Below are 27043 nucleotides of genomic sequence, written 5' to 3'. Positions count from 1 at the left end.
ATACCCTGGTCTCCCTATTATCTGTTCCCCACTCAATTTTTCTAATAAAAATTATTATTAGAATAATTTTTAATATGTATCATGCCACAACATTGTCCTTAAAACATTTCCATGGTTGCTCTGTGTTCTTAGAATAAGTTCAAACTCCTCCTCATGATTTCTAAAGGCCCCATAATGATCTGACTCCTGCCTTCCTCTCCAGCAGCATCTTTTAACAATCTCTCATGCTTGATCCCCACAAGCTACAGTGACCTGCCTTCTACTCCTCTAATATATGAAACCCCCTTCCCACCTGCTGATTTCTGCACTGGCTGTTGGTTGTGCCTGGAATATTCTTCCCAGTTCATAGTATAGCAAACACATTCTCATCTTTCATGTCTCTGTTTGCTTGTTACTGCTTAAGAGCGCTCCTCCCAGTACGCTATTTGCTCATCCCAACTTGTAATTATCTTGTTTCTTTATTAGTTTACATGCTCATTTTCTTTTTTCCCATTAGAATGTAAGCTCTTTGAGAGCTTATTCTCTATCTTATTCATTTTTGTCTCCACAGTCTAGCATAGTGCTTAGATGAATGAATGAGGTGTAAAAATAGACAATTATGAAAGTACAAAGGAAAGTTATTTTTCCTAGCACAGGCACGGTATGGGAGGTTGTGGGGTGGCTGTTAGTGGTAAGAAGGCTTTATGGATAAGTGGTTTTTGAGCTGAATGTATTCTGCTGTGAACCTAAACTGCTGTGCAATGAACGACATATAGGCATTGCGGTGTGGCTGGACTGGGTAACCAGGATCACTACTGATGGACTAACGGCAGGTAGCATATGCAGCGTGGATACACTGGTAAGAGATAATTCAAATCCAGGTTGGGACAGAGCAGGATGGCCCGAGATTTTATCACACTACTCAGCACAATGCACTGTTTAAAACTTACGAATTCTTTATTTCTGAAATTTTCCATTTTAATATTGTCAGGCTGCAGTTGACTGCAGGTAACTGAAACTGAGAAAAGCGAAACTACAGACTACTGTGCCTACTTATGGAATGTCTTGAATGATGTGGTGATGATTAAATCAGACTTCTTCCTCCGTGTTTATTTAATTATTGATTTTATCACCTCATTCTGAAACTTCTAGGCACATTTATTGTTAAAAAGAAATCTTGTTTCTGAGTCTCATCTTTGCAATAAAGGAACCAGAGTAAAGATCAAGCTGTATCCTCTATGAACAAGCAACCTCCTCAGCTTCCTGGTGCTATAGGTACTGTCTGAGGAGTTCTTTATCTCCCTCTTGGTCACGTTTGCTGAGATTGATAGAAATGAATCCAGGCACTCATTCATTTGTTTCCACATGGACATTTTATATCATGACTTAACGTACACACACTCTTCATGTACAGTCATGCATCGCTTAACGATGGTCACATGTCATGAGAAATGCATAGTTAGGCAATTTCATCATTGTGTGAACATCCTAGAGTGTACTTACACAAACCTAGATGGCATATCCTACTACACACCTAAGCTGTATTGTATATTATTGCTGCTATGCTCCAAACATGTACAGAGTGTTATTGTTATTGTACTGAACACTGTAGGCAAATGTAACACAATGGTAAGTATTTGTGTACCTAAACAGAAAAGAAACAGTAAATTCTACAGGGCCGTCTATGCTTTTAAAAAAAAGAAAGAAAAAAGAAAAGGTTGAGTGAAAAGATAAAAAATGGTATTCCTATGTACGGCACTTACTCTGAATGGAATTTGCAGGTTTGGAAGTTGCTGTGGGTGAGTCAGTGGGTGGTGAGTGAATGTGAATGCCTAGGACATTACTGTATACTACTGTAGACTTTGTAAACACTATACACTTAGACTACACTAAATAAAAATTTTTTCTTTCTTCAGTAATAAATTACCCTTAGATTACTATAACTTTTTGACTTTATAAACTTTTCTATAAAATTTTTTCACTGTATGAACTTTATAAAATTTTTTAGACTTTTTGACTCTTTTATAATAATACTTATATTAAAACACAAACATTATACAGCTGCACAAAAATATTTTCTTTATCCTTATTCTATAAGCTTTTTTTAATTAAATTTTTTTTAATTTTAAAACTTTTTTGTTAAAGACTAAGACACAAACACACACATTAGCTTAAACCTACACAGGGTCAGGATCATCAATATCACTGTCTTCCACCTGCACATCTTGTCCCGTGGAAAAGTCTTCAGGCTTCAGGGGCAATAACATGCATAGAACTGTCATCTGCTATAATAACAATGCCTTCTGGAATACCTTCTGAAAGACCTACCCAAGGCTGTTTTATAGTTGATTTGTTTTTTTTTTTTCTTTTTTTTGAAAGACCTGCCTGAGGCTGTTTTACAGTTAACTTTTTTTTAATCAGTAGAAGGAGTACACTCTAAAGTAATGATAAAAAGTATAGTATAGTGAATATATAAACCTGTAATATAGTTATTTATTATCATTATATGACTGGTAAAGCAGTAGGTTTATTTGTACCAACATCCCCACAAACACCTGAGTAACGCCTTATGCTACATTATCACTGGGCAATAGGAATTTTCAGCTCCATTATAATCTTATAGGATGCACCATATACATGGTTTGTTGTTGACTGAAATGTCATTATGTGGCGCATGACTGTATTTTATCTATATTATTTATTAAATAGAGCACTGTGGCTGCTCTGTGAATATAATTATATATTTCTTTAAGGGAAAATGAGTTCTAAGATGCACAACAACCAACTTAAAAATGAACCCTCAATATTATATTTCTGCTATATCTTAAAGAAAACAAGATAACTAAACTAAAAATAAATCAGTAAAATAAAAGTCTTTTATGCACTATCAAAATACCATAACGACAAAAGAAGTATGAAGCATGTAATGGGATAAAGTATTCTTGCTAGTTTATGTTCAAAAATATTTTCAAAATGAATGAAAGCTCTGATTCCAAAATTTTATCTCAATGTACAGTACTTTTTGTATTCTTTTATATTCTACCATTTTTCTCAAAGGAGAGAGAAAATATTCAGGGGTTGAAACAAATATATTGAAGATGGGATAAAAGTAAATGAATTATGTACTAAGTTCCAAAAATCATAGAAATGACTACATATGGGCTGGAAATAATAGAAATTACCATGGTATTACTATTAATGTCTAGAAATTCCTTGGGGGTAAAATACACATTTTCACATCACAGTATCTGCCACAATGTAAATAAAAATTCTGCAATTTGTTTCTGGTTGATATAATTATATGGCTACCCAGCTGACCTGGTACTACTTATTAAAAACTCCATCTTTGCCTCAGTAATTTGAGATAATACCTTTATAAATGAACTTGGGTCTATTTCTGGGCTTTCAGTTCTATCCCACAGGTTTATTTGTATATTGCTACCACCCTATTTTAACTTACAGGCTTTATACTATATTTTAATGTCTGGTTTTTCAAGCATTTTGATCACTATATTCCTTAACATTAACATTAATGGAGATTTTTATTCCGTGCTCTTTCCATGGAGAAATACATTTATGTCTCATCTCAATTATAGGTATCTCTCATATTTCGAGGCCCCATTTCAATTCATTTTTCAACTGAACAAATATTTACAGAGTGACTACTATGTCCCAGGTAATAGGCTTAATGCAGGATACGGTAATGAGCAGAGTCCCTGAGGAACACCAATGACATAATGATTTTAGTAACTGCAGTCAAGCACTTGGGTTGCCTTCAAGCTACTATTGTTCAGCATGGTCAGTAGTAGGGAGGACAACCTAGAAACTAGAGATTACTAGGCACTTCTGTGTGTTTGTTACTGTGTCAGACTGCCACAGTCTTCTAAGAGTAATGACCGCAACTTCATTTCCTCTCAAATTTCATACAGGTTCCTCTCTTGGCCAACTGTGACCTAGAACCATACAGGAGAGGGGATTTCTAGGAAACAAAGCCCGAGCTTTAGATGGGAGTAGTCACACCAAGCTGACAGAATACAATCCCAGATAGCCCGTTTTTTGTTTTTTTTTTTGCTCTTTATCCCAATCCCTACTCCCATTCACTATTATTTTCTCTCGGAAGCACACACTTTTGTCTGCTGTGGAAAACATTCTTCTTTTGATGGGGTTGTGTGATTAGGTAAGGTAATCTCTGAATCTTGAGGTCATCTGATTTGGAACTTTAATTAAATTTGCAAAATCTCTTCACTTACATCAGTACCTGGATTAGTGTTTGATTCAATAGCCAGGGATTGGGAATTGTGGGAGCACATCTTAGAATTCTGTCTACCATACTCTGAATCTGCACCTACAGTCGATACTATACAGCTTTCTAATTTTTGTCAATCTGATGTATGTAAAGTGTTCTTGAAATGCCTTCTTTTAATTTGCATTTCTTTAATTCCTATTGAGTTTGGGTATTTCTTCATATGCATCTTAGCCATTTGAGTTTTTTTCCCTGTAAATCTACTTTCCCATTTGGGGAGCAGATTATTTTCTCTTTCTTGTTTTTGCAGCAGGAGGTCCTTATATATTCTGTCCGTTAATAACTTGTTGATTTTAGATGTTGCAAATTAGTCATTTGTCTGTTAACTTTGCCTATATTTTCCTTTAATAAATAGAAATCCTTAATTTTAATATATACAAATTTATCAATTTTCAGTTTATCATTTGCAATTTGGGGCTCTTGTTAAAGAAATCCTTCCCCACTGGCATGATCACAGAGTTGGGTATCTAATTCATATATTTTATTCTTTCTTCATTACTAACAGAAATATTTAAGATTGCAGTGCTGGCTGTGGTGGCTCACACCTGTAATCCTAGGAGTTTGGGAAGCCAAGGTGGGAGGATTGCTTGAGGCCAGGAGTTCAAGAACAGCCTGAGGAAGAGTGAGACCCCATGTCTACAAAAAAATAGAAAAGTTAGCCGGGCACGGTGGTGCGAGACTATAGTCCCAGCTACTCGGGAGGCCGAGGCTGGAAGATCGCTAGAGCCCAGGAGCCTGAGGTTGCAGTGAGCTATGATGACGCTGCTGTGCTCTAGCCCAGGCGCAGCAGAGTGAGACCCTGCCTCAAAAACACAAAACAAAAAAAAGATTGCAATCCTAAATCTTAAATTTGCAATTCCAGGTTAATAGTTTTTGACTGAGATTCAAGAATTACTTTAAAGAACTGAGTTGAAAGTCATGTATCATAAAATTAACCATTTCAAAAGGTACACTTCTGTGGCATTTAGTATGTTCACAATATTTTACAACTGCCACCCCTGATGAAAAACATTTTCATCACCCCAAAAGAAAACCCCATGCCCATTGAATAATAGTTATTCCCCATTTCCCCCTATCTCCAGACCATGACTGTCTCTGGATTTACCTATTCTGGATATTTCATGTAAATCATACAATATGTGACCTTTTATGTCTGCCTTCTTTCACTTAGCATGATATTTTCAAGGTTCATTCATGTTTTAGCATATATAAGTACATATACCTTATGTCTGGATAATATATTCTTCTGTGTGTGCGTACCACATTTTGTTAATCCATTTTTCCATAGATGGACATTTAGCTTGTTTCCATCTTTTGGCCATTGTGAATAGTGCTGTTATAAACAATCATGTACAAGTATTTATTTACATACCTCATTTTAATTCTATTTTAACTTTTTAAGTAACCACCAAACTGTTTTCCCCAGTAACTGCACCATTATTGTACATTTCTAATTTCATTCCATTGTTGTCAAAGAAGATCTTTTGCATGATTTCAGTCTTTTAAATTTTATTGAAACTTGTTTTATAGCCTAGCGTATGGTCCATCCTGGAGAATGGTCCCATGCACTTGAATATTCATTGATTCATTTCATTCATTGTTGATTCATTCATTTATTTGGTTGCTATAAACTTTTTACTGTTTTCCAGAGTTCTCACAGTTGATTCTGACAGGATTTGCTTATTTTTAATAAAATTTTTTGCGGTGGGACAGGCCTTTGAAGCAACCTACCCCCAACATTTTTGCTGACATCACTCTCCGTAATTACTTCTTAAAACAAATATTTTATAATTGCCATTTAATATTCTGAAATAAAATTTATAGGTAATATAACTTAATACACACAGAAGTTTTTACAAATCAATGTAATGTCTTAATTGTAATATAAAGGAGAAATAAAAAGAAGTAATTTATAATAAAGCAGTATGAATTTCAGTATGTAAATGCTTCATATGATATTAGAAGACATAATGAAGTAGTATATTTGCACCCATTTAAATAAGTTGGATTTAGGAGATACAAGAAGATCAGAATCCATTTTGTACAAATGCTGATAAATGAAAGGCCAAAATCTAGTCATAAAGACCAGACTTTTTTTTTTATATGTATGAGGAATGAAAGAAATCACTTTAAGTAAAGTTGAGATAAAACACCAATACAAATGATAGACTAGGGAAGTGAAGGAAAGGAAAAAGTATGGTAGTCTTATAAATTTGCTGGGCCTTACTTGGAAAACAATTCTTCAGTAAATAATTACTGAAGAAATATTAGAGAATATATATTTTATTTTAAAGTCCTGACACATATCACATCAAGTATTTAGTCTTGAGTACTAAGTCCTTGGAAACAATATCCTTTCATTGATAAAGGGATTTAAGGATGGACTTCAAAAAAAAAAGCATTGATAGAATGTCTAAGACCAGTATCACAGTAAGTTTGAAAAAATAATAGGCAATTATTACAAAACTAAATCAAAAATTCAATTAGTAATTTTCACAGTACATTTTTTATTCATGCACACACCTACCTGTACATGATATTCAATATTTTTAGAATAACTAATGAAATTACATAAGATATCATGTGTTTCCATAATTCATTATTTGGTACTATGCCTGTTAAAGGAGTCTTACATCCTCTGTTACATATTTAAAATTGGCTTTATTGCTTTTACAGTAACTGCACTAGCACCTTAATATAATTTCAAATAAATGCACAGTTTGAAATACAAGAGTAAGTAATTTAGCTTCCTTCCAAAAAAAGTGGGTATGATAGTTATAACTTGATTCAGAAGCTTTCTTAATTATACTGTTTAAATTGTGTTTGTCCTCCACATAGTTTTTTAGCTCAACTCTTCTTATAAATGTTGGCTGGCTTGTTTCCTACCCATTGCAAATGGAATAATCACCCTGTCTATATTGTATGTTCATAAAAGTCTAATAGCTATCAGTGTATCTTTTAAGGATAACGTCCTAGCTGGGCCTGCTAGCACTTTGAGAAGCCAAGGCGGGAGGATTGCTTGAGGCCAGGAGTTTGAGACCAGCCTGAACAACATAGTAAGACCCCCATTTCTACCCTTCCCCCCCCAAAAAAAATTAGCCAGGTGTGATGATGCACACCTGTAGTCCCACTTGGGAGGCTGAGGCAAGATCACTTGAGCCCAGGAGTTTGAGGTTGCAGTGAGCTGTGATGATGCCACTGCACTCTAGCCTGAGCAATAGAGCAAGACTCTGTCTCAAAAAAAATAAATAAATAAAGATAGGGTCCTGCTCTTCCTACCTCTTGAGTTGCAGTGAATGTTAAATGAATATGTTTGAAAGCTTATGCTCATAAAAGTCTGTGTTAAAAACATGATTATTATTTTAATAATAATATGACGATACATATTCCAGAAGCTATTCCCTTGAGAAAATTAAGTTGCAATCATAGGTCACAGTTTTAAGAGATTATGTAATTCTTCACATTTAAAATTTCTAATTCATAATCTCTTGCCTCAGCTTGCCCCTGAATAAGAATCACTTTTTAGGTCAGGTGGGATGGCTCACGCCTATAGTCCTAGCACTCTGGGAGGCCGAGGCAGGAGAATCACTTGAGGTCAGGAGTTCAAGACCAGCCTGAACAAGAGCGAGACCTCCAGACTCCATCTCTATTAAAAATAGAAAAAATTAACCGGGTGTGGTGGCGTGTGCCTGTTGTCCCAGCTACTCGGGAGGCTGAGGAAGAAAGATCGCTTGAACCCAGGAGTTGGAAGTTGCAGTGAGCTATGATGACTCCACTGCACTCTAGCCCAGCTCTACACAAAGCAAGACTCTGTCTCAAAAAAAAAAGGAATCACTTTTTTGTGGGAAGTGTATTTTGTGACAAAAGCACTTTGTCCTTTGGTTGTTGTGTGTTTTGACAATATGGAGCAACCTTCCTGTCCTTCAGCACTTTCCAAGCAGGCTTTTTCTCTTTTAGATGTGTGCTTTATTTTCATGAGAATGACCTGTCCTTGCATAGGTTTAATTGCACTGTGATTTTTAGTTGTGGCACATATATATGAATGTGAAAAGCAAAGCATGTAATAGCTTTTTGTGGCTTGTGTTTTTTATTTGCAGCCTTCAAGCAAAATAAAGTTACCTGAGGAGAATTTCTTCAATGTTCCTGCTTTCTTAACTGTCTCAGGACAACTTCATCTAGAAGTGATGTCAGGGTACAGAATTTTCTTTTCTCTTTTGCTTTTCCCTTTTGCATTTACAGATTATAGTTAGATGAGAGTGAAATAGTACTTCCCTTCCCATGCACAAGGCTAAAAATTGAAATGTCTTTATCATTAGTTCACTTGAATTTACCACAAGTACATACATTTACATTGACAACTTGAGAATATCCAAGTTTCTTACTTTAAAAAAATCACATTAATCTAGACTTTTGCTTTTAATGAAAAATGTACCCCTGAAAATATAAAGTTACGATTTTTTTCTTTTTACTCATCTTTTTTGCTTAAATTTCAAACATATAATCAGAATTTATTTGTAATCAGTCATATTTAAGCAAGTAAAGCCAATTCATAATTCACACCTGACCCAGGTATTAGCCCATTTCATTTAAAAAGAGATACCTGGAACAAATGGTAGAAAACATTTTTTTTCAAAAATTGGTTTAAAAAAAGAAAATAGCTCCATTACGAGAGGCATACAACAAATTAGCAAATCTTTTAAGTCAGATCACATGAATTTTAGCCACTGTCAGACCTCTGGAAAGTCACTGTACTCCTTTGGGCCCAATTTTCCTTTTCTTTAAAACGGGATTGGACAAGAAGACCTTTAAAGTCCTGTCTAAATATTATGTTCTGTGACTCTGTGGGTAATTTCTTAATGCTAACTCAACAAGTATTGAGTTTCCTTTATACATCTTCTTTTTCTCATGTAGGGATTGGGGCTTAAAAATCTTTTCAGGAAATAACTTGAGTGAAAAGAAGGGAATATAACGTGTTTCCCATTGTTTTTAAAATGCACAGATGGGAAAATTCAGGAAACGTAGTAGAATCTTTCACATTCTGGGTTTGTTTTTGTACCTATTTTGGCAGGATGGAAATGGTAGAATAAAGATGGTCTTGAAAGTAACTTATACTTAGATTCTTTTCTGATTTATCTCTGAGGCAGGTATTATTTGATAGTTCCAATAACCAAATAATTGACAACATTATCTGAACACTGTGCAGAAAAACTATCATAATATAACTGTGAGATTGTAGGATTTGCAGAGCTGAATGTGGGAAAGACCACGTTGGGCATGTCGTGCAAAGTTCTTTATACCTGCCAAAGTATAATTTTAAAAAATTAAAAACATGAGTCATGCAAATATAAAGTAAATATGTATTGTCGTGACCCGTTTCTTGGGGCCGAGGAATGAACACAGAGACAAAAAGACACAGACACACATAAAGATGGTACACGACTGCAGCCGCTACAAAGAGACACAGACACACAAAGACGGTATAAGACTGCAGCCACTACAAAGAGACACAGACACACAACTACAAAGAGACACAGACACACAAAGACGGTATAAGACTGCAGCCACTACAAAGAGACACAGACACACAAGGATGGTATAAGACTGCAGCCACTACAGAGAGACACAGACAAACAAGAACGGTATAAGACTGCAGCAAATTTCTTGCTGTAGTTTCTTTATTTATAACACAGCCTGTTTGGCAACTGTCCCACCGCAATTTCTTCGTTCCCACACTGTCCCAACTCAACACGTCCCTGTTCCTTGTTGTTTCGTCTCCGGTGAGCAGATGTTTGCATCTAAACTCTCTAGCCCCTCCTGTTTGCAGGCTTAGGGCGCCCTAGACTTGCATGCAAGGCCAAGGCATGTTCTTGAGAAAAACAACAAGGAATGTTTCCCAGACAAAGTGTCCTCTACATGTATCAAAGATTTTATTCAATTCATTAACTACTGAGGGAACAAGTAAAATAGTAAGGCTATTGTAAAAAGCATCTGAGGAGCTCTGTATTCATAGGCAATTGAATAATTGGTGGAGTAAGATTGCTAAGTTAGTTACAAACGGATTAATGTCCTATGCACCAGTAAACCCTAAAGTTTGGAATCATATCTTCTACCTGACAGAAATTATTTGTACCTCTACTGGACAAAAAACTATAAATTAATATGTAACTTCACTGAATCTGAGATATTTAATTCAATAGCAAATAGAATAATGGAGCAAGTACATTCCCCTAAGTACATAACCTTTGAATGGGTCTGTGTCCCCATATTACCTTGAAAGGGCATCACCTTCTTAAGGCCATTCATCTTTTGGTCTTATATTCAAGGTTTGGGTAACCTTTCTTAGCAGCCTTGCAGTATTTATTTCTTTTATTTATAAAGTTAGAGGCAAGGTATCTTCTCCCTGGAAAGTGCCATGATATGTGAAAGATATACATTTACCAAACATCTGTTTCTCTGTTATACCACTAGTGTATTAAATATGCTTCTTTCCCAGTAAAGTGTAGTGAACCACAGAACACAGTGTACACAGCGAAACTTCACAGAAGATTAAATTGGTAGAATATTAGATTTTGTGTTTTTTAGTATATTGTGAAGTATTTCTAATAATGTCAGTCAAATGTTCCTAGCTTAATATGCATAGTTGTACAACTATTAATATACAGTACATAATGTTTCTGATTAATGCATGATTTAATCTCTGATGAGAAATTGTTAGTCCTCTTTCCCTCAGCTTTTTTTCTTGAGTTCTATTTAACAGGCTTTTAAAAGGCAAAAGATTTATATGATCTGAAGAGAAACCAGAGTATTAACAGACTTTTTAAAATAGAGTAAATAGTAGTTAAATTTAGAAGGTTAACATTTTCCAAAAGGATATCTGTGTTGGTTTAGTGAGTTTATGGCTCCATTTTAAAGCTAGTTTTTTTTGTTGCTTTTAAAATAAATATCCTATTTTGGAATAACTTTTATTCCAAAATAAAAATAGTCTTACTATTATATAGAAAAGTTGAAAGGAGTGCACGGTTTTGTATCTTTCCCATCCAGTTTCCCCCATTGTTAACATCTTCCACGACAGTAGTACATTTGTCAAAACTAAGAACCTGATGTTAGTGCATTAATACTAACTAAATTCTAGAGTTTATTTGGATTTTACCAATTTTTCCATGAATATCTTCCTTTTCTAAGATCCAATTCAGGATACCACATAAAACTTAGTTGTCATGTTTTGCCAGTCTCTTCCAGTGTACGACAGTTTCTCAGTCTTTCCTTTTCGTGACCTGTAGAATGTACCCCAGTCTGGGTTTGTGTGATGTTTTTCTCATGTGAGGTTATAGGATACCACAGAGGTGAAGTGCTCTTATCACATCATATCATGGGGAGTGTGGTATCCATATGGTAATGCTAACCTTCACTACTTGGATAAGATAGTGTTTGCCAAGTTTCTCCACTGTGGAAATGGACTGTTTTTCTCTTTCCCTACTCTAGTCTTTGGAAATAAGTTACTAAGTCTAGTCTACCCTCGCTGGGGGGTAGGGGAGTGGGAGATGGAATTAAGCACCACCCCTGCAGAGAGAGTATTTGGAATTCTGTGTGGAAGATATGTTGCCTCTTCACCCTTATTTATTTTTTTATTTATATAATCATTCATACCAGAGTGGGCTTACGTGTATTTATTTTGTATTTTGGGTTATCATTTGATACCGTGTTACTTACTTTGTTGCTTGAATCATTTTAGTTCTAGTTATTGGGAACTCGTGCAGATTGACTCTTGTGTCCCTTTGACATGCCCCCATCCTTCAAGTACTTCCTTATTCTCTGGTAATGCAAGATGCCCCAAGTTTTGTTTGTTGTTTGAAATTTGTTTACCACCTTTATTTTTTTTTCTTCTTATTTTCGTAGTTTATGTACCTACATTGACAAATTATTATCACCCTAAAGTACATAGCTTACATTAGAGTTCACTCTTGGTGTTGTATGTTCTGAGTTTGATGACATGTATTTCACAATTATAGTATCATACAGAATAGTTTTTGCTGCCCTGAAAATCCTCTGTGTTCTGCTGATTCATCTCTCTCTCTCTCTCCTAACCCCTGGTAACCATTGCTTTTATTACTGTCTGCACAATTTTGCCTCTTCCAGAATGTCATGTGGTTGGAATCATAGACTACAGAGCCTTTTCAGATTATCTTCTTTTACTTAGTAGTGTGAATATGAATTTAAAGTTCTGTCAGGTCTTTTCATGACTTAATACTCGTTTCTTTCTGGCACTAAATAATATTCTGTTGTCTGGATATAACACAATTTATCCACTCACCTATTAAAGGACACATTGGTTGCTTCCAAGTTTTTGCATTTTCCCAGGGTTATTTTTTATTTTCCCTTTCCTAGCCCTAGAATAATCCATTTCTCCAAAGAGCCCTAGTTCCTTTTATTGGAAGATGATAGTTAGAAACCAAGATTTGGTCACTGGGTGTGTTTGCTCTGAGGGGTTATTGCTGCTAAGCCTCTCAGCAGACAGATTTTTTTTTTTTTTTTAATTTGAGAAAGCTAAGTGTTTTCATTGTATTCTGCCTGTAAATGTAATTTATAGGTGATAAGTTCATTCTGAGAGAATCAGAAACGCTCTAAATTATAAAACCTGCAATTAGGAAATGTCAAGTAATGAAATATTCCTTTTCAGTTAAAGTCAGAATTGGAGTAAGGCTCAGCCTAATATATTTGAAATAATTTTTTTTTTTTGAGACAAGAGTCTCGCTCTGTTGCCCAGGCTAGAGTACCGTGGCATCAGCCTAGCTCACAGCAACCTCAAATTCCTGGGCTCAAGCAATCCTCCTCCTGCCTCAGCCTCCTGAGTAGCTGGGACTGCAGACATGCGTCACCACGCCTGGCTGATGTTTTCTGTTTTTAGTTGTCCAGCTAATTTCCTTCTATTTTTAGTAGAGATGGGGTCTCGCTCTTGCTCAGGCTGGTCTTAAACTCCTGACCTCAAGCAATCCTCCCACCTCGGTCTCCCAGAGTGCTAGGATTACAGGCGTGAGCCACTGCACCTGGCTGGCAAACTCTAATTTTTATTTTCTCTTTTCTTGGTTTTGAAAGTACCTCAAGTGGGCGCCTCCCTTTGAATGCAGCTAACTGCTCGTCACTGCCATGCATGAACCTGGAACATACATTGTCCTTTAAATACGGATTCCAGATTTGAGATGCATCTTTAATAGGTTCTAATTTATTATTACTCTGTTTCTTGCACTCATATCATCAAAACAATATTTTTGAGAATTTTGAAGTCTCATAATTTTGTTGAAGGGAGGGTGGCCATCTTTTTCTATAATGGCAAAAATATTTTTATTTTTCGATTAAATGCCAATTACAATGATCACATTCATGATTTTTTTAATTTCTACATTATCTTTTTCCTTTCAAACACCTTTGTATCATACTTGCCTTCAGCATTTGTCTACTTGTTAGCCTTATCAAGTAAATTTTGTGTACAAATATCATAAATGATGAAAGAATATTGCCATACATTCTTTTAGCGAAATGAGTTGGTCCAAATTCTTGTTACAAATTATTGCATAATGAAATCCTTATTGTGGAATGAATAATTGGTTGAAAATACCATATTTCTTTTTTGTCCTTTGAAATGTGTTATTCACTTAACAGTTCTTGTGTTTGAGAAAATTCATTTAGATAGATTATCAGTATCTAAAGTCTCATTGTCTTTGAGATTTCATTTACACAATTTTACGATCATCATTGGAGAGTACATTGTTGCTGTCTCTTTGCATTAATTTTCAGATATGTCTAATAACCATGAAATACCTTTATTGTTTTTCTTCTCTTTGTTATTATGAGTGAAAAATACATGATCCGAATTCTCAACTGTGTTCTCAAAAACCACAGAAACAATAACAACAGTAGTGTGTCTAGGCTTCTCTTATGTCTTCTTGAAAGATACCACAAGACTTGTGTATTTATATGCACATACAGAAATAACATTCATCCCATGTGGGGTAGGTGGGAAGAGTGGGGAGGGACTGGATAAATTCACACCTACAGGGGCAGTGCCTGCTGTCTAGGAGTAGACAGGCTTGTAGCTCTGACTCAGACGGTGCAAAGGCAATTTATGTAACCAAAGCATTTGTACCCCGTTAATATTCTGAAATAAAAAGAAAGCTTTGTGTATTATAAATAAGACTAAAGATCATATAATGGTGATAATTTGTCTCACTATTACATTTTCTTCTTAGGCATTCATTTTTCCATTTTCTTAATATTTTACTCTTTTTTAAGCATAATTGGTAATTAATGTGTGATGATGAAATCACTCCTAGGATGATGAAATATCACGATGCTTCAAGATAGAGGAAAAATAAGAACACTAAAACCCAACATACATGTTAGATTCATGAAAGGATTCAGTGGGCTTTACTCTGTCTAAAAAAATAACTAGACATTTCTCTGTTTTTCGTGGATATCCTCTGTAGTGGCTTAAATTGTGTCAAATGCAACCTTATTTGGAAATAAGGTATTTGCAGATGTAATAAAGTTAAGATGGGGTCATACTGGATTAGGGTGGGCCCTAAATCCAAATGACTAGTATCTTTATAAGAGAAAGGAGAGGGAGATTTATTTATTTATTTATTTATTTATTTTTTGTGGCAGAGTCTCACTCTGTTGATCCTAGCTCACAGCAACCTCAAACTCCTGGACTCAAGTGATTCTACTGCCCCAGCCTCCCGAGTAGCTGGGACTACAGGCATGCGCCACCATGCCCGGCTAATTTTTTCTATATATTTTTAGTTGGGCGATTAATTTCTTTCTAATTTTTTTATTAGAGGCGGGGTCTCGCTCTTGCTCAGGCTGGTCTGGAACTCCTGAGCTCAAACAATCCACCCGCCTCGGCCTCCCAGAGAGCTAGGATTACAGGCGTGAGCCACCGCGCCCGGCCTAGAGGGGGAGATTTATATGTAGGGACATGGATAAGACATACACAGAGGGAAGAATGCCATGTGAAGATGGAGGCAGAGATTAAAGTGATGTCAAGGATTACTGGGAGTTCCCAGAAACTAGGAAAGGGAAAGGAAGGATTCTTCCCTACCATCTTCAAAGGGAGCATGGCCTTGCCAACACCTTGATTTCAGACTGTTAAGCCTCACAGCTGAGAGAATACATTTCTGTTGCTTTAAGCTACCCAGTTTTTGGTAATTTGTCACAGAAGCCTTGGGAAACTAATACAACCTCTAAAAGTACATAAGTCATGAAATATTAATTTTTATAAATAGTTAGAACTGCTCAACAAAGAAACTCAAAATTGGATATAATGGATCTTGGCAATATACTGAGGGTTAAATTAATTGTAATTTGTCCATATAATGGATTACTGTACCAGCCTTTAAGATTAATGATAAAGCTTTACAGCATGTTGTTTTTTAAGGAGTGGTTATGAAATAGGAATTAGAATGTGATTCCAGTTTTTTGAACTGTGTTCGTATATATATTCATAGGAAAAAGTCTGGAAGAATATATGCCAATATTCAACTTGTAAAATAAATAGCTGTTTCTGCTAATTTTTATTTCCTTCCTTCAACTTGTCTTTTTTTCAGATTTGAAAAATTAGCATTTATTACCTTTATAATCAGAAAAAAAAGTTCTTTCCATTTAGGAAGAGTCAGCTTGGGCTGTGGGCTGATTTCATTCTAATTTGATTAATTGGTTGGTTTGTGATTGGTATGAGCAATTCTAAACTCATTGCCTTCATTTATTTTATCAATTCAGATAATGAGCTCAGAAGCCATGAAACAGTCATACTTAGGATACTCTCATCCTTTTTTGTGGCTGTGGTGAGAATGACAGCATGTAGACCTGAGTTAAACTGGAGTACTCTTTACAACTGGATGTGAAACTGTCTTCTCATCTGCTCATAGGACTTTTTCATTCTTCATTCACTTGATACTTGGATACTTATCTGAACTTTGTTCATTTATACTCATTTGATTTTCAAGACCTTTTTGATTATGATTCATGCCATGCACCTCGGTGTTTCTAATGCTATTTCCTATAGCATTAGACTGCTTTTTCCATATCTGCTCATTCCTAAAGGCTCAGTTGAAATATTGACTTCCTCCTTGACTCCCTCCCTGTTTTTCTCCCAATTGAATTTTTTTTTCTGTTCCTTTATAGTACTCACCCATTTCATGTCCTAAAGAAAAAAATTTTAGGCCAGGCATGGTGACTTATGCCTGTAATCCCAGCACTTTGGGTAAGCTGAGGTAGGAGGATCACTTGAGGCCAGGAGTTTGAGACCAGCATCAGCAACATAGTAGGACCCATCTCTACCAAAAAATAGAGAAATTAGCTTGGTGTGGCACACAGCTGTATTCCCAGCTACTCAGGAGTCTGAGACAGAGAACAATTGCTTGAGCCCTGGAGTTTGAGGTTGCGGTGAGCTACGATGACTGCGTTCTAGCCTGGGCAACAAAGCAAGATCCTGTCTCAAGAAAAAAAAGTTCTTCTTCTTAACATTTAGCCAATTTGTAGTTCTCTTCATAAATGTCTTTCTCAAGGATTATAAATCCTTTAAGGACAGGTCTTAGCTCTGTGTCTTTATAATTCCTGGCAAGTAGTAGATATTTAGTTTGTTGTTAAATTGAATTTTAAAGCACTAATTCCCATTCTTTTAAAATGTTCCTCTACTGTTTGTACAGTCATCTTGTGTATATCTGAGGAGGATTGGTTCCAAGAACCCCTGTGGATACTAAAATCTGCAGATGCTCAAGTATTTGCATATAACCTGTGCATATCCTCCCATATACTTTAAATCATCTCTTGATTATTTCTAATACCTAATAGAATGTAAATGTTATATGAATAATTGTTATGCTGTATTTGTTAACTTTGTATTTTTTTAGTTGTTGCATTGTTATTTTTTGTTTATTTTCCTGAATACTTTGAATCTGTGGTTGGCTGAATCTGCAGATGGAGAGGACTGACTGACTGTACTATAGTGTTGAGCCTGCAATAGGAGTTAAGTGTATGTTAATCCTTTTACTCTGTTTCATGGAAATGGTATCACCACGAAACCTGAGATATTTATTGAGATTGCTTCCTGAATGTGTGTGAATGACACTGAATATACTTCTTTCATTGTATTGTTTATGTTAAAAGTTAACCCCATGTAGATAGAAATACGAAAATTAACAGACTGTGTAAAAATGACTCAGGAGCTTCATTCGTTATCACCTTGCCAATCTCATTTTTTGTGTAATATTGCCAGAGGACAAGCATTTCAAGCAGATAAATCAACAAGTGCAGAGGCTTGAAATATTTTAGGAATATTTATCTTGCTTGGGTTCAGATACAGAGAATGGGGATATTTGAGTTAACCAGGGGTTGGAATTATTTAATACTAAGTGAGTTTGATGGAAGTAGATATGTTCAGAAGGTTATAATGATGGACCAAGGAATCTGTGCTAGGTAAGAAAATGGGAGTAAAGGTTGATAAATAGAAAAAGTGGTAGACATAAAGAATTGGAGGTCTTAATAAAGAATTGTTGATGTGGAACTACTATAATAAAAACCTGGATGAATTTGACGTGATTGATAAAAAATGGTATTATAAAATTTACATCTCAAACATGGATTCTCTGCTCAGCTCTCCGCCTATTAACCGAAGTGCCAGTGTGTTTTCCAGTTGAATTATAAGCATCTCAAACTCAACACATTCAAAACTAAATTCATCGTCTTATTCCCTAAATCTGTTTTTCCTTCTGAATTCTGTATCTTAGGAAATGGCACTACCATCCTTCCCGTTTGTCAAACCAGATATATGGAAGTCATTCCAAATTCTTTTTCCATACACTTTGCATCAGTCATTTGCTTCCACTTCCTTTTGCTTCAGCTTTCCTAAACTGCTTGTAACATTCTAAGCACCTCATCCTATTTCACATATTTGTATTCCTTTGCATATGCTGTTTTTCTGGCTGGAATGTGCTTTCCCTATGGCTTTGTCTAGCTAACTGCTGCCCATTAGTCTAAACCAACTTTAAAAAAAAATCTCACCCAGAACCCTACCACCACCTCTTTGTTTCAGTGCCCTTTTCTATGCTCATGTTGCTTTGTGCTTACCTATTTATTAACACTGGAGTCACTGATTTATTTCTCTGTAGCTTAGACTATGAGCTTTAAATTTAGGGAATGTGTCTTGTTTAATTTTATAACCATTAATACTGAATAAAGACAAGTACCTATTGGAAAAGGGTTTTTATCAGTCCTATATATCAAAAATATTGAAATTATCTATTTATTAATATAACCTAATGTAAGCTTATCTTCCCATTAGACTATAAATTCTTTAATCTGTATTGTGTTTCTCTTTTTCATCTTAGGTTCTGTTACTGCCACAGAGCCTGATCGATGACTCAAAAATCAATCTCAGTCCACTTCAACATTTACTGAGAACCAACTATGTGCCAAGCACTAGGCTAGGTTGTGGGTTACAAAACTAAACAAGACAGATATGATTTCAACCATCATGACCATTTGGAGTCTAATGAGCAAAATGGGCATTAGATAAAGAAATTAGCCTAGATAGGAGGATTGCTTGAGGCCAGGAGTTCAAGACCAACCTGGGCAACAAGCAAGACCCTGTCTCTACCAAAAAAAAAAAGTAGCTGGCTTGGTGGTGCACACCAGTAGTCCCAGCTACTCCAGAGGCTGAGGTGGGAGGATCACTTGAGCCCAGTCTGCGTGACAGAGCAGTACCCTGTCTCTTAAAAAAAAAAAAAAAAGAAGAAGGAAAAGAAATTAGAAGTGTGATTGCTGTTATAGAAAAGATTGTCCTGAGGACAAGAAGAGCGTATGTCAAGGGAATTTCACTTTGTCTAGGTTGAACTGACTTTAGAGGTAACTTTATCTGTAGAAGTGAACTTTTAAATGTCATTCGTATTTAATGACCACTGGCTGTTATATTTGGAGTGTATTCTATTGCTTTTATATTCTTGGAACAACAGAATTCCAGTTAATGCAACTCTTTTTCTCTGTTATTATAGAGCATCTTATGGTGTATAATTTTTTTAGTTATTCTAGTACATGTTATCTATATTTGGCTCTGGAATGTCTTTTGGTACTTTTATGTCATGTTCGATATATTATCCTTGAATAAATTATATTCAACCAAATCATCAAAAGCTAGAAAACTGTAACTTCTCTGTCCTGTTCCTTTATCAACTTCCAAATATTTAGAATCTTTTATAGAGCTTCATATAAAAAAGTGTGACTTTGTATCCTTTCTGACTTTAGGAGAACGACCAGGATAATGAAAGATCTGGTCGTCATTGCCTAAAATAATGGTTGAATATGCTGGATATATTTAGTATAGGGAAGACAAAGGGAAGACATGATTTGACAGTTGTTGAAATCTATTTGGTGGGTTTCTGTGAGAGCCCTGTATACAGATGAATAAATAATTTTTTTAAGAGCAACTTTATTGAGATGTAATTCACATACCATAAGATTCACCCTTTAAAAATAGACAATTCAGTCTTACTATGTTCACAGAGTTGTGCAGCCATCACCATTATCTAATTTTATAACATTTTCATCACTCCAGAAAGAACCCCATACCCATTAGTAGTCACTCTCCATTGTGCCCTACCCCCAGCCCCTGGCAAACACTGCTGAATCAGAAACACTGAGAGTGGGACCCACAACCTGTATCATAACAAACCCTCCAGGTGGTGTTAATGCTGAGACCACTGTTAAAGAAAGACTTTTTTTCTTTTTTCTTTTTTTTTTTTTTTGAGACAGAGTCTCACTCTGGCTAGAGTGTAGTAGTGTCATCATAGCTCACAGCAGCCTCAAACTCCTGGGCTCAAGCGATCCTCCTGTCTCACCCTCCCAAGTAGCTGGGATTGCAGGAGTGTGCCACAACACCTGGCTAATTTTTCTATGTTTAGTAGAGGCAGAGTCTTGCTCTTGCTCAGGCTGGTCTCAAACTCGTGAGCTCAATCAATCCTCCCTTCTTAGCCTCCCAGAGTGCCAGGATTACTGGCATGAGCCACTGCAACAGACCAGCAGAGAAGCTCTTTGTGCCCTGGTTGGTGGGACATCAGGCTTCCAGCCATTCTGGTGGGAAGATGAGGGAGAGTTGACTATTTCATATGCACACTCAATCACCATACCCTACCCCCAGCCTCACCAAGGTTCTGTGTGCCAGCTACCTCCCTTCCGCTGGAGCATGCTCCATATTCCAGGTACTGGCCTCTGTGTGTGGCCATGTTGGTCATCACTCAGCCATCTGCTTTCTGTCCTTCAAAAACTTGTTGAGATTTCTTGTCCACTAAAGACCACCTTCCTGTTTCTTCCTTTTAATTTTTTTGTTATTATTTTAAGTTCTCAAGGAGTGAATGTAAGTATCTGCTATATTTACCATTCTAACTTCATTTCTACTAGCTTTGAATGGTATTAATTTGCTTTCCTTTAATTGATGTTTAAGCTATGAATTATTTATATAATGATTTAATGTCTTTAATATTTTTTTCCTCTGTTTTTTTATTATTATTATTTCATCATATTATGGGGATACAAATGTTTAGGTTATGTATGTTGCCATTCCCCCTTCCAGTCAGAGTTTCAAGTGTGTCCATCCCCCAGATGGTGCACATCACACTCATTATGTATGCATATACACATCCCCTCCTCCCCTCCCACCTGCCTAACGCCCAGTAAATGTTATTCTTATATGTGCACTTAGGTGTTGATCAGTTAAAACCAATTTGCTGGTGAGTACATGTGGTGCTTATTTTTCCATTCTTGGGATACTTCACTTAGTAGAGTGGGTTCCAGCTCTATCCAGGAAAATACAAGAGGTGCTATATCACCATTATTTCTTATAGCCGAATAGTACTCCATGGTATACATATACCACATTTTATTAATCCACTCATGTATTGATGGGCACTTGTGTTGTTTCCACATCTTTGCAATTGTGAATTGTGCCGCTATAAATATTCGAGTGCCTGTCTAATATGTTGACTCTGCAGTGTCTGCATACTGCCCTTGAAAGTCTAAACACTGATTTCTCTACCCATATCTAGTATTGAATTCCTTTGTAGAGGGAATACCAACCTGCCTTTTCTCCACTTCAGGTGTTTGAGAGAGTAGCTCCACTGTTCTGTTACCTAGTTCACTGAGGTTTTGCTAAGCAGGAAAAGTATCTGAAAAATTGATTGCCTTTATAATAAGCAAGTTTTGTGTGAGTTGTGTTTAAAAAAAATTCCCAGTCTCTTGAGTAGTTATTGAAATAATATTCATTGTTCATGAAATGCAATGCCTGTTGGTGCTCTCTAAAAGTAAATACAGGTTACTATAATGAGACACCAAATTAATCCTTAGTAATTAAGACCGATATGGACAGTAATAGGAATTATAAAAAGCAAAACTGATAATTGTTACTTCTTTCAATTACTGCATAATGTTGTCAATTCTATTTTGCTCAAGTGGCTTTAATTACCTTTTTTTTTTTTGAGATGGCATCTCCCGGTGTTGCTCAGGCTGTAGTATGTGCAGTGGCTATTCACAGATGTGATCAGAGTGCCCTCAGCCTGGAACTCCTGGACTCAGGTGATCCTCCTGCATCAGCCTCCTGAGTAGCTTTAATTACTTTTTTAGGAGGAGGAAAAAAAAGTCTGTTTTGCATGTTTGCAGGATTTGGTTGGGTTGAGAATAGAGAATTTTTGTTATTTTGACATGTTTTCTTCTTCTAAAAATAACTATGGGTATTTATTTAGCAAAAATGTTAGAGTTCGCCCAAATGGTATGTAACTGTGTTGGACACCAAGGAGGATGTTAAAAATATGAGCTAGCCCCAGTGATGGGCATATGAGAGTTACCAGTGCTGTTGTAGAGTGAAGCAGCTACTGAGAAAGGTTATCCCTGCCAAAAAAGTACAGATCTTTTCCAAATTAATGGTTCTGTTAGTTGAAGTAAATGCAGTAAGAGAGACAAATTGGAATTCTGGCTTCTTTACATACTAGTTTTATAAGCTTAATGTCTGGGCCTCCACTTTCTAATCTGTAAAAAAAAATTATGATGGGCCACTTTGTATAGTGAGCTATGATTGTGCCACTGCACTCCAGCCTGAGTGACAGAGCAAGACTCTGTCTCTAAAAAATAAGTAAATAAATGGCCACCTTAAAAAGCAGTTGTGAAAATTAGGTACCATGTAAAGCCCAGTGTTTATCACAGTGTAGGCACTGAACTGTTAGGTAATGATGGTAATGAGGACATCTGGGTCCTGGAGAACCCAGGGTGATTACAAAGAACTAGCTAAAGAGAGAGAAGCCTAGGTGGTGTGACAATGCAGAAACAGCTGACAGGTAATAATCAGTTCTACAATAGTAACAGAATGGGAGTTCGCCCAAAGCAGAGGGTTGGAGCAGAGAGTGAGTCTGCCAGGATTCAGGACTCACAAAACAGGTCAGAAGGTTAAACTAATCCGGTACCTGGGGTGAAGGAAGGAATTAGGGAGTTTCAAGATCAAATCAGAACTAAACTATGAAAAGAGCAGGTTAGGATATAATCTGCCTTAAGAGCTGTGGTCATTTATGTTGACAGTGAAATGTCACTGTGTTCTGGATTCTTTGGTTCTTTGAATTAGATCATTGCTGTGCCCCTTTTGGATTTCCTGGAACCTGACACTTCACCTTTTATATTATAGTTGGAACAAGATTATAATTTAAATTGTTAAGTAGCAGGATAAACCAGTGTATGAATAAGTTCTTATTATTATTGTTTCTTAATCAACTTTATTGAGGTATACTTTATATATGATAAAAATGAACCCATTTTAAATATATAGTTCAGTAATTTTGATAGATTTATAAACCTTTGTAATCACTACCATGATCAAAATACAGAATTATTTCTATCATCCCCCCAAAAATCCTCTTAATCCCCTTTGGAATCAGTATCCTTCCACTACCCCCAGCCCTAGGCAACCACTAATCTGCTTTCTGTCACCACAGATTAGATTTTCCTTTTCTAGAATTTCATATGAGTGGAATCATACAGTATTTATTCCTTTTGTTTCTGTCTTCTTTCACTCAGCATAATGCTTTGTGATTTATCCTGTAGTTTGTTCGTTTTTTTGCTGAATATTATCCCATTGAATGGATATACCATCATTTGTTAACCTGTTCTTTTATTAGCTACAGGGTCTCACTCTGCCACCCACGCTGGAGTACAGTGGCACAATCAAAGCTCACTACAGCTACAGCCTCAAACACCTGGGCTCAAATGATCTTCCTGCCTCAGCTTCCCAAGTAGCTGGGACTACAGGTGTGTACCACCACACCCACAAAATTTTTTTTCTTTTTTCTTTTTCCTTTTTTTTTTTTTTTTGTTTTTGTTTTTTAGTATAGGGTCTCCCTGTGTTGCCCAGGATGGTCTCCTGATCCTCCTCCCTTAGCCTCCCAAAGTGCTGGGATTACAGATACGAGCCACTGTACCCAGCCCCATTCATATTTTTTTTTTGCATTTGTTTTTATTGTAATAAGCTATAAATAACAAAATTCAGCATTTTAGCCATTTTTCAATGTACAATTCAGTGACGTTAAGTACATTGACAATGTTATACACCCAACACCACATAAACAAATTTTTAATGAATGTGTATTCACATTTTATTTACTTGAATAGATAAAACACATATGAAAAAATTTCAGTCATTACAAGAGTATTCTGTATATGTCTGTTAGATCTAGTTGTTTTATTGTGTTAAGTTCTCTATTTATTTATTTTCTGTGCTGGTTCTATCCATTATTGAGAAGGAGGTATTGAAATCTCCAACTATTTTGTAGAGTTGTTTTTCTCCCTTCAATTCTGTCAGAATTGAATTATATTTTTATTGAATATTGAATTGTTGAATATTGAATTGAATTATGTATTTGTCATTAGATGTGTAAATGTTTATAATTGTTATATCTTCTTGTACTGAGCCTTTTATTAATATATAATATCCTTCTTTGTCTCTTGTAGTCTTTTTGGATTTAAAGTCTATTTTGTCTGATATTAGTATGGCCATCCCTACTCTTCTTTTGGTTGTCATTTTTATGGAAAATTCTTTTCCATCCTTTCACTTTCAATCTGTTTGTGTCTTTATATCTAAAATTAGTCTTTTGAGGACAGCATATAGTTGGGTCATGCTTTTTTTAATCCATTTTGACAAACCATCTTTGGTTGGAGAGTTTAATCAATTTACATTAAAGTAATTATTGATAAGGAGGGACTTCTGTCATTTTGCTATTTGTTTTCTATATGCCATATGGCTTTTTTTGTCCCTCATTTCCTATATTACTGTCTTCTTTTGTGTTTAGCTGATTTTTTGTAATGAAACACTTAAATTCCTTCCTTATTTCCTTTTATATATATTCTGTAGCTGTTTTCTTTTGTGGTTACCATGGAGATTACATTTAACATCCTAATATTATAACACTCTAACTTGAATTTATACCAACTTAACATCAATAGCATACAAAAACTCTCCTCCTTCAACAGCTTCATCTCTACTCCTTTGAGTTGTTGACGTCACAAAGTTACATCTTCATATATTGTGTGCCCCAAAACATAAACTAATAATTCTTTGAAATGCATTAACCTCTTATTTAGAAAACAGAATGTGGAGTTACAAACCAAAGGTGCTATAATACTAGCTTTTACGCTAATATTTATTTATTTATTTATTTTTGAGACAGAATCTCACTCTATCATTCAGGCTAGAGTACAGTGGGATGATCATAGCTCACTGCAGTCTCCAACTCCAGGACTCAAGCTCTCCTCCTGCCTCAGCCTCCTGAGTAGCTGGGACTACAGGTGTGTACCACCATGCCCAGCGAATTTTTAAATTTTTTGTAAGAGGGGATGTCTTGCAATGTTGCCCAGGCTGGACTTGAACTGTTGGACTCAAGCAATCTTCCCACCTTGGCCTCCCAAAATGCTGGCATTACAGGCGTGAGCCACCATGCCTGACCTGTTCATGAGTTTTTCATCCTATCCAAAAGATTAAAAAGATTTTCTCCCATGTTTTTTCCTAGGGATTTTATAATCTTAGCTGGTACATTTATGACAAGCTAGTATATTTATAATCATAGCTTTGTACATCGTCAGTGACCTCCCCTACTTGTCTGTAAGCTTTTTGAAGGTAAAGGCCATGCTTGATTTACTTCTGTATTCACAGTGATTAGTAGTCTAATAAGTATTTGTTGAATGAAGAAATCAATCAGTATGACTTTGTGGGAAATAATGATTGTAAGATACAACCTATAGGTCCTAGGCTGCTATATCTCTTTCTTTTTGGCAGCTATGATCTGTGGGCTTGAATTACTTCTGTACTTTTGACTTAGTTCATTAATCTATTCTAGGTGGGGGGAAGAATCAGTTAAATTAAAAAAAAAAACATAAAATGCGTTTAAAAACTAAGAATAATATGCTATTGGAAAAGTATCCTTATTTGAAAATGGAATTTCATTTTACATCTTCATATGGTGAATGTGAATTCCTCTTTATATGAATTCAGAAAGTTTAGTGTTTTTTTAAAAAAAAAACAAAAATTTAAAAATTTACCTGTAAACTATGTATATGAATTACAGAATCCAGTGAAACATTTCTGTTAGGTCATTAAATATAAAATGTCTGATTTCAAATAAAAAGTTTAGTTTATTATATCTCAAATAAGAAGCAGTACAATTAAAGTGTGCACCTAAACTATCTACACAGTTTTGCCGTCTTAACGGTAGCTTGTTTATGCCAGCAGCGAAGAACCCTAGAGAGCAAGTAGCAGTGAAATCACAAAAGGCATTTTCCACAGCTTGTTGAGAATGGAATATTTTTCCTTGCAAGAAGTGGTCCAAAGCCTGGAAGAAGTGGTAGTCAGTTGGAGCAAGGTCTGGTGAATATGGTGGATGACAGAGAGTTTCCAAGTCCAGCTTTTATAGTTTGAGGAGCATTGTTTGTGTGACATGTGGTCCAGCATTGTTTTGCAAGAAGATTGGCCTGTCTCTGGTGACCAGTCTCAGCTGCTAAATCCCAATCATTCTCATCATTTTGTCCAATTGGTTGCAGTAGATATCAATTGTCTACTGCTGTAATTCATTGACCAGGTTTCATGAAGCTGTAGTGGATAATACCAGTGCTGGACCACCAGATAACATTAGCTTTTGATGAATATTTGATTTTGGACTGTGTTTCGGCACTTCATCTTTATCCAACCATTGTACTGAATGCGATGGTCAAAAAAACCCCATTTTTCATCACACATAACAATATGGTGTAGAAATCATTTACCTTTATGTTGTGACAGCAAAGAACGGCAAGCTTCAAGATGATTTCTCTTCTGACGCTCGTTTAATTCATGCAGTACCCATCTACCCAGCTTCTTTACCTTGTTGATTTGTTTCAAATGGTCCAATATTGTTGGAATAGTAAGGTCAAACCTTGAGGTTGAGATGGATTCACTTACACTACAGCTTTCAGCTCATCATTATCCACCTTGGTCTCAGGTCACCCATGTGGCTCATTTTCAAGATTAAAATCACCACCAGTCTGAGCAAGAGCGAGACCCCGTCTCTACTAAAAAATAGAAAGAAATGATCTGGACAACTAAAAATATATATACATATAGAAAAAATTAGCCAGGCATGGTGGCGCATGCCTGTAGTCCCAGCTACTTGGGAGGCTGAGGCAGAAGGATTGCTTGAGCCCAGGAGTTTG

The 27043-nt window shown here is 36.0% G+C and overlaps 1 protein-coding gene across 1 annotated transcript in view; it reads left to right on the top strand.

Annotated features, from left to right (window-relative positions):
• NARS2 (asparaginyl-tRNA synthetase 2, mitochondrial (putative)) overlaps window positions 1-27043 on the top strand; it is a 128305-nt gene that overhangs the window by 37289 nt on the left and 63973 nt on the right. The window contains exon 4 of the mRNA XM_012651001.1: window positions 8380-8474. Within this exon, the coding sequence (XP_012506455.1) occupies window positions 8380-8474 (95 nt within the window). The remainder of the gene's footprint in view (window positions 1-8379; window positions 8475-27043) is intronic.

This window comes from Propithecus coquereli, unplaced genomic scaffold (genome assembly GCF_000956105.1).
Source record: "Propithecus coquereli isolate 6110/MARCELLA unplaced genomic scaffold, Pcoq_1.0 Scaffold344, whole genome shotgun sequence".
NCBI lineage: Eukaryota > Metazoa > Chordata > Mammalia > Primates > Indriidae > Propithecus > Propithecus coquereli.
Note: the sequence above shows the minus strand (reverse complement) of the source record. Positions and strands in the feature narration are given on the sequence as shown.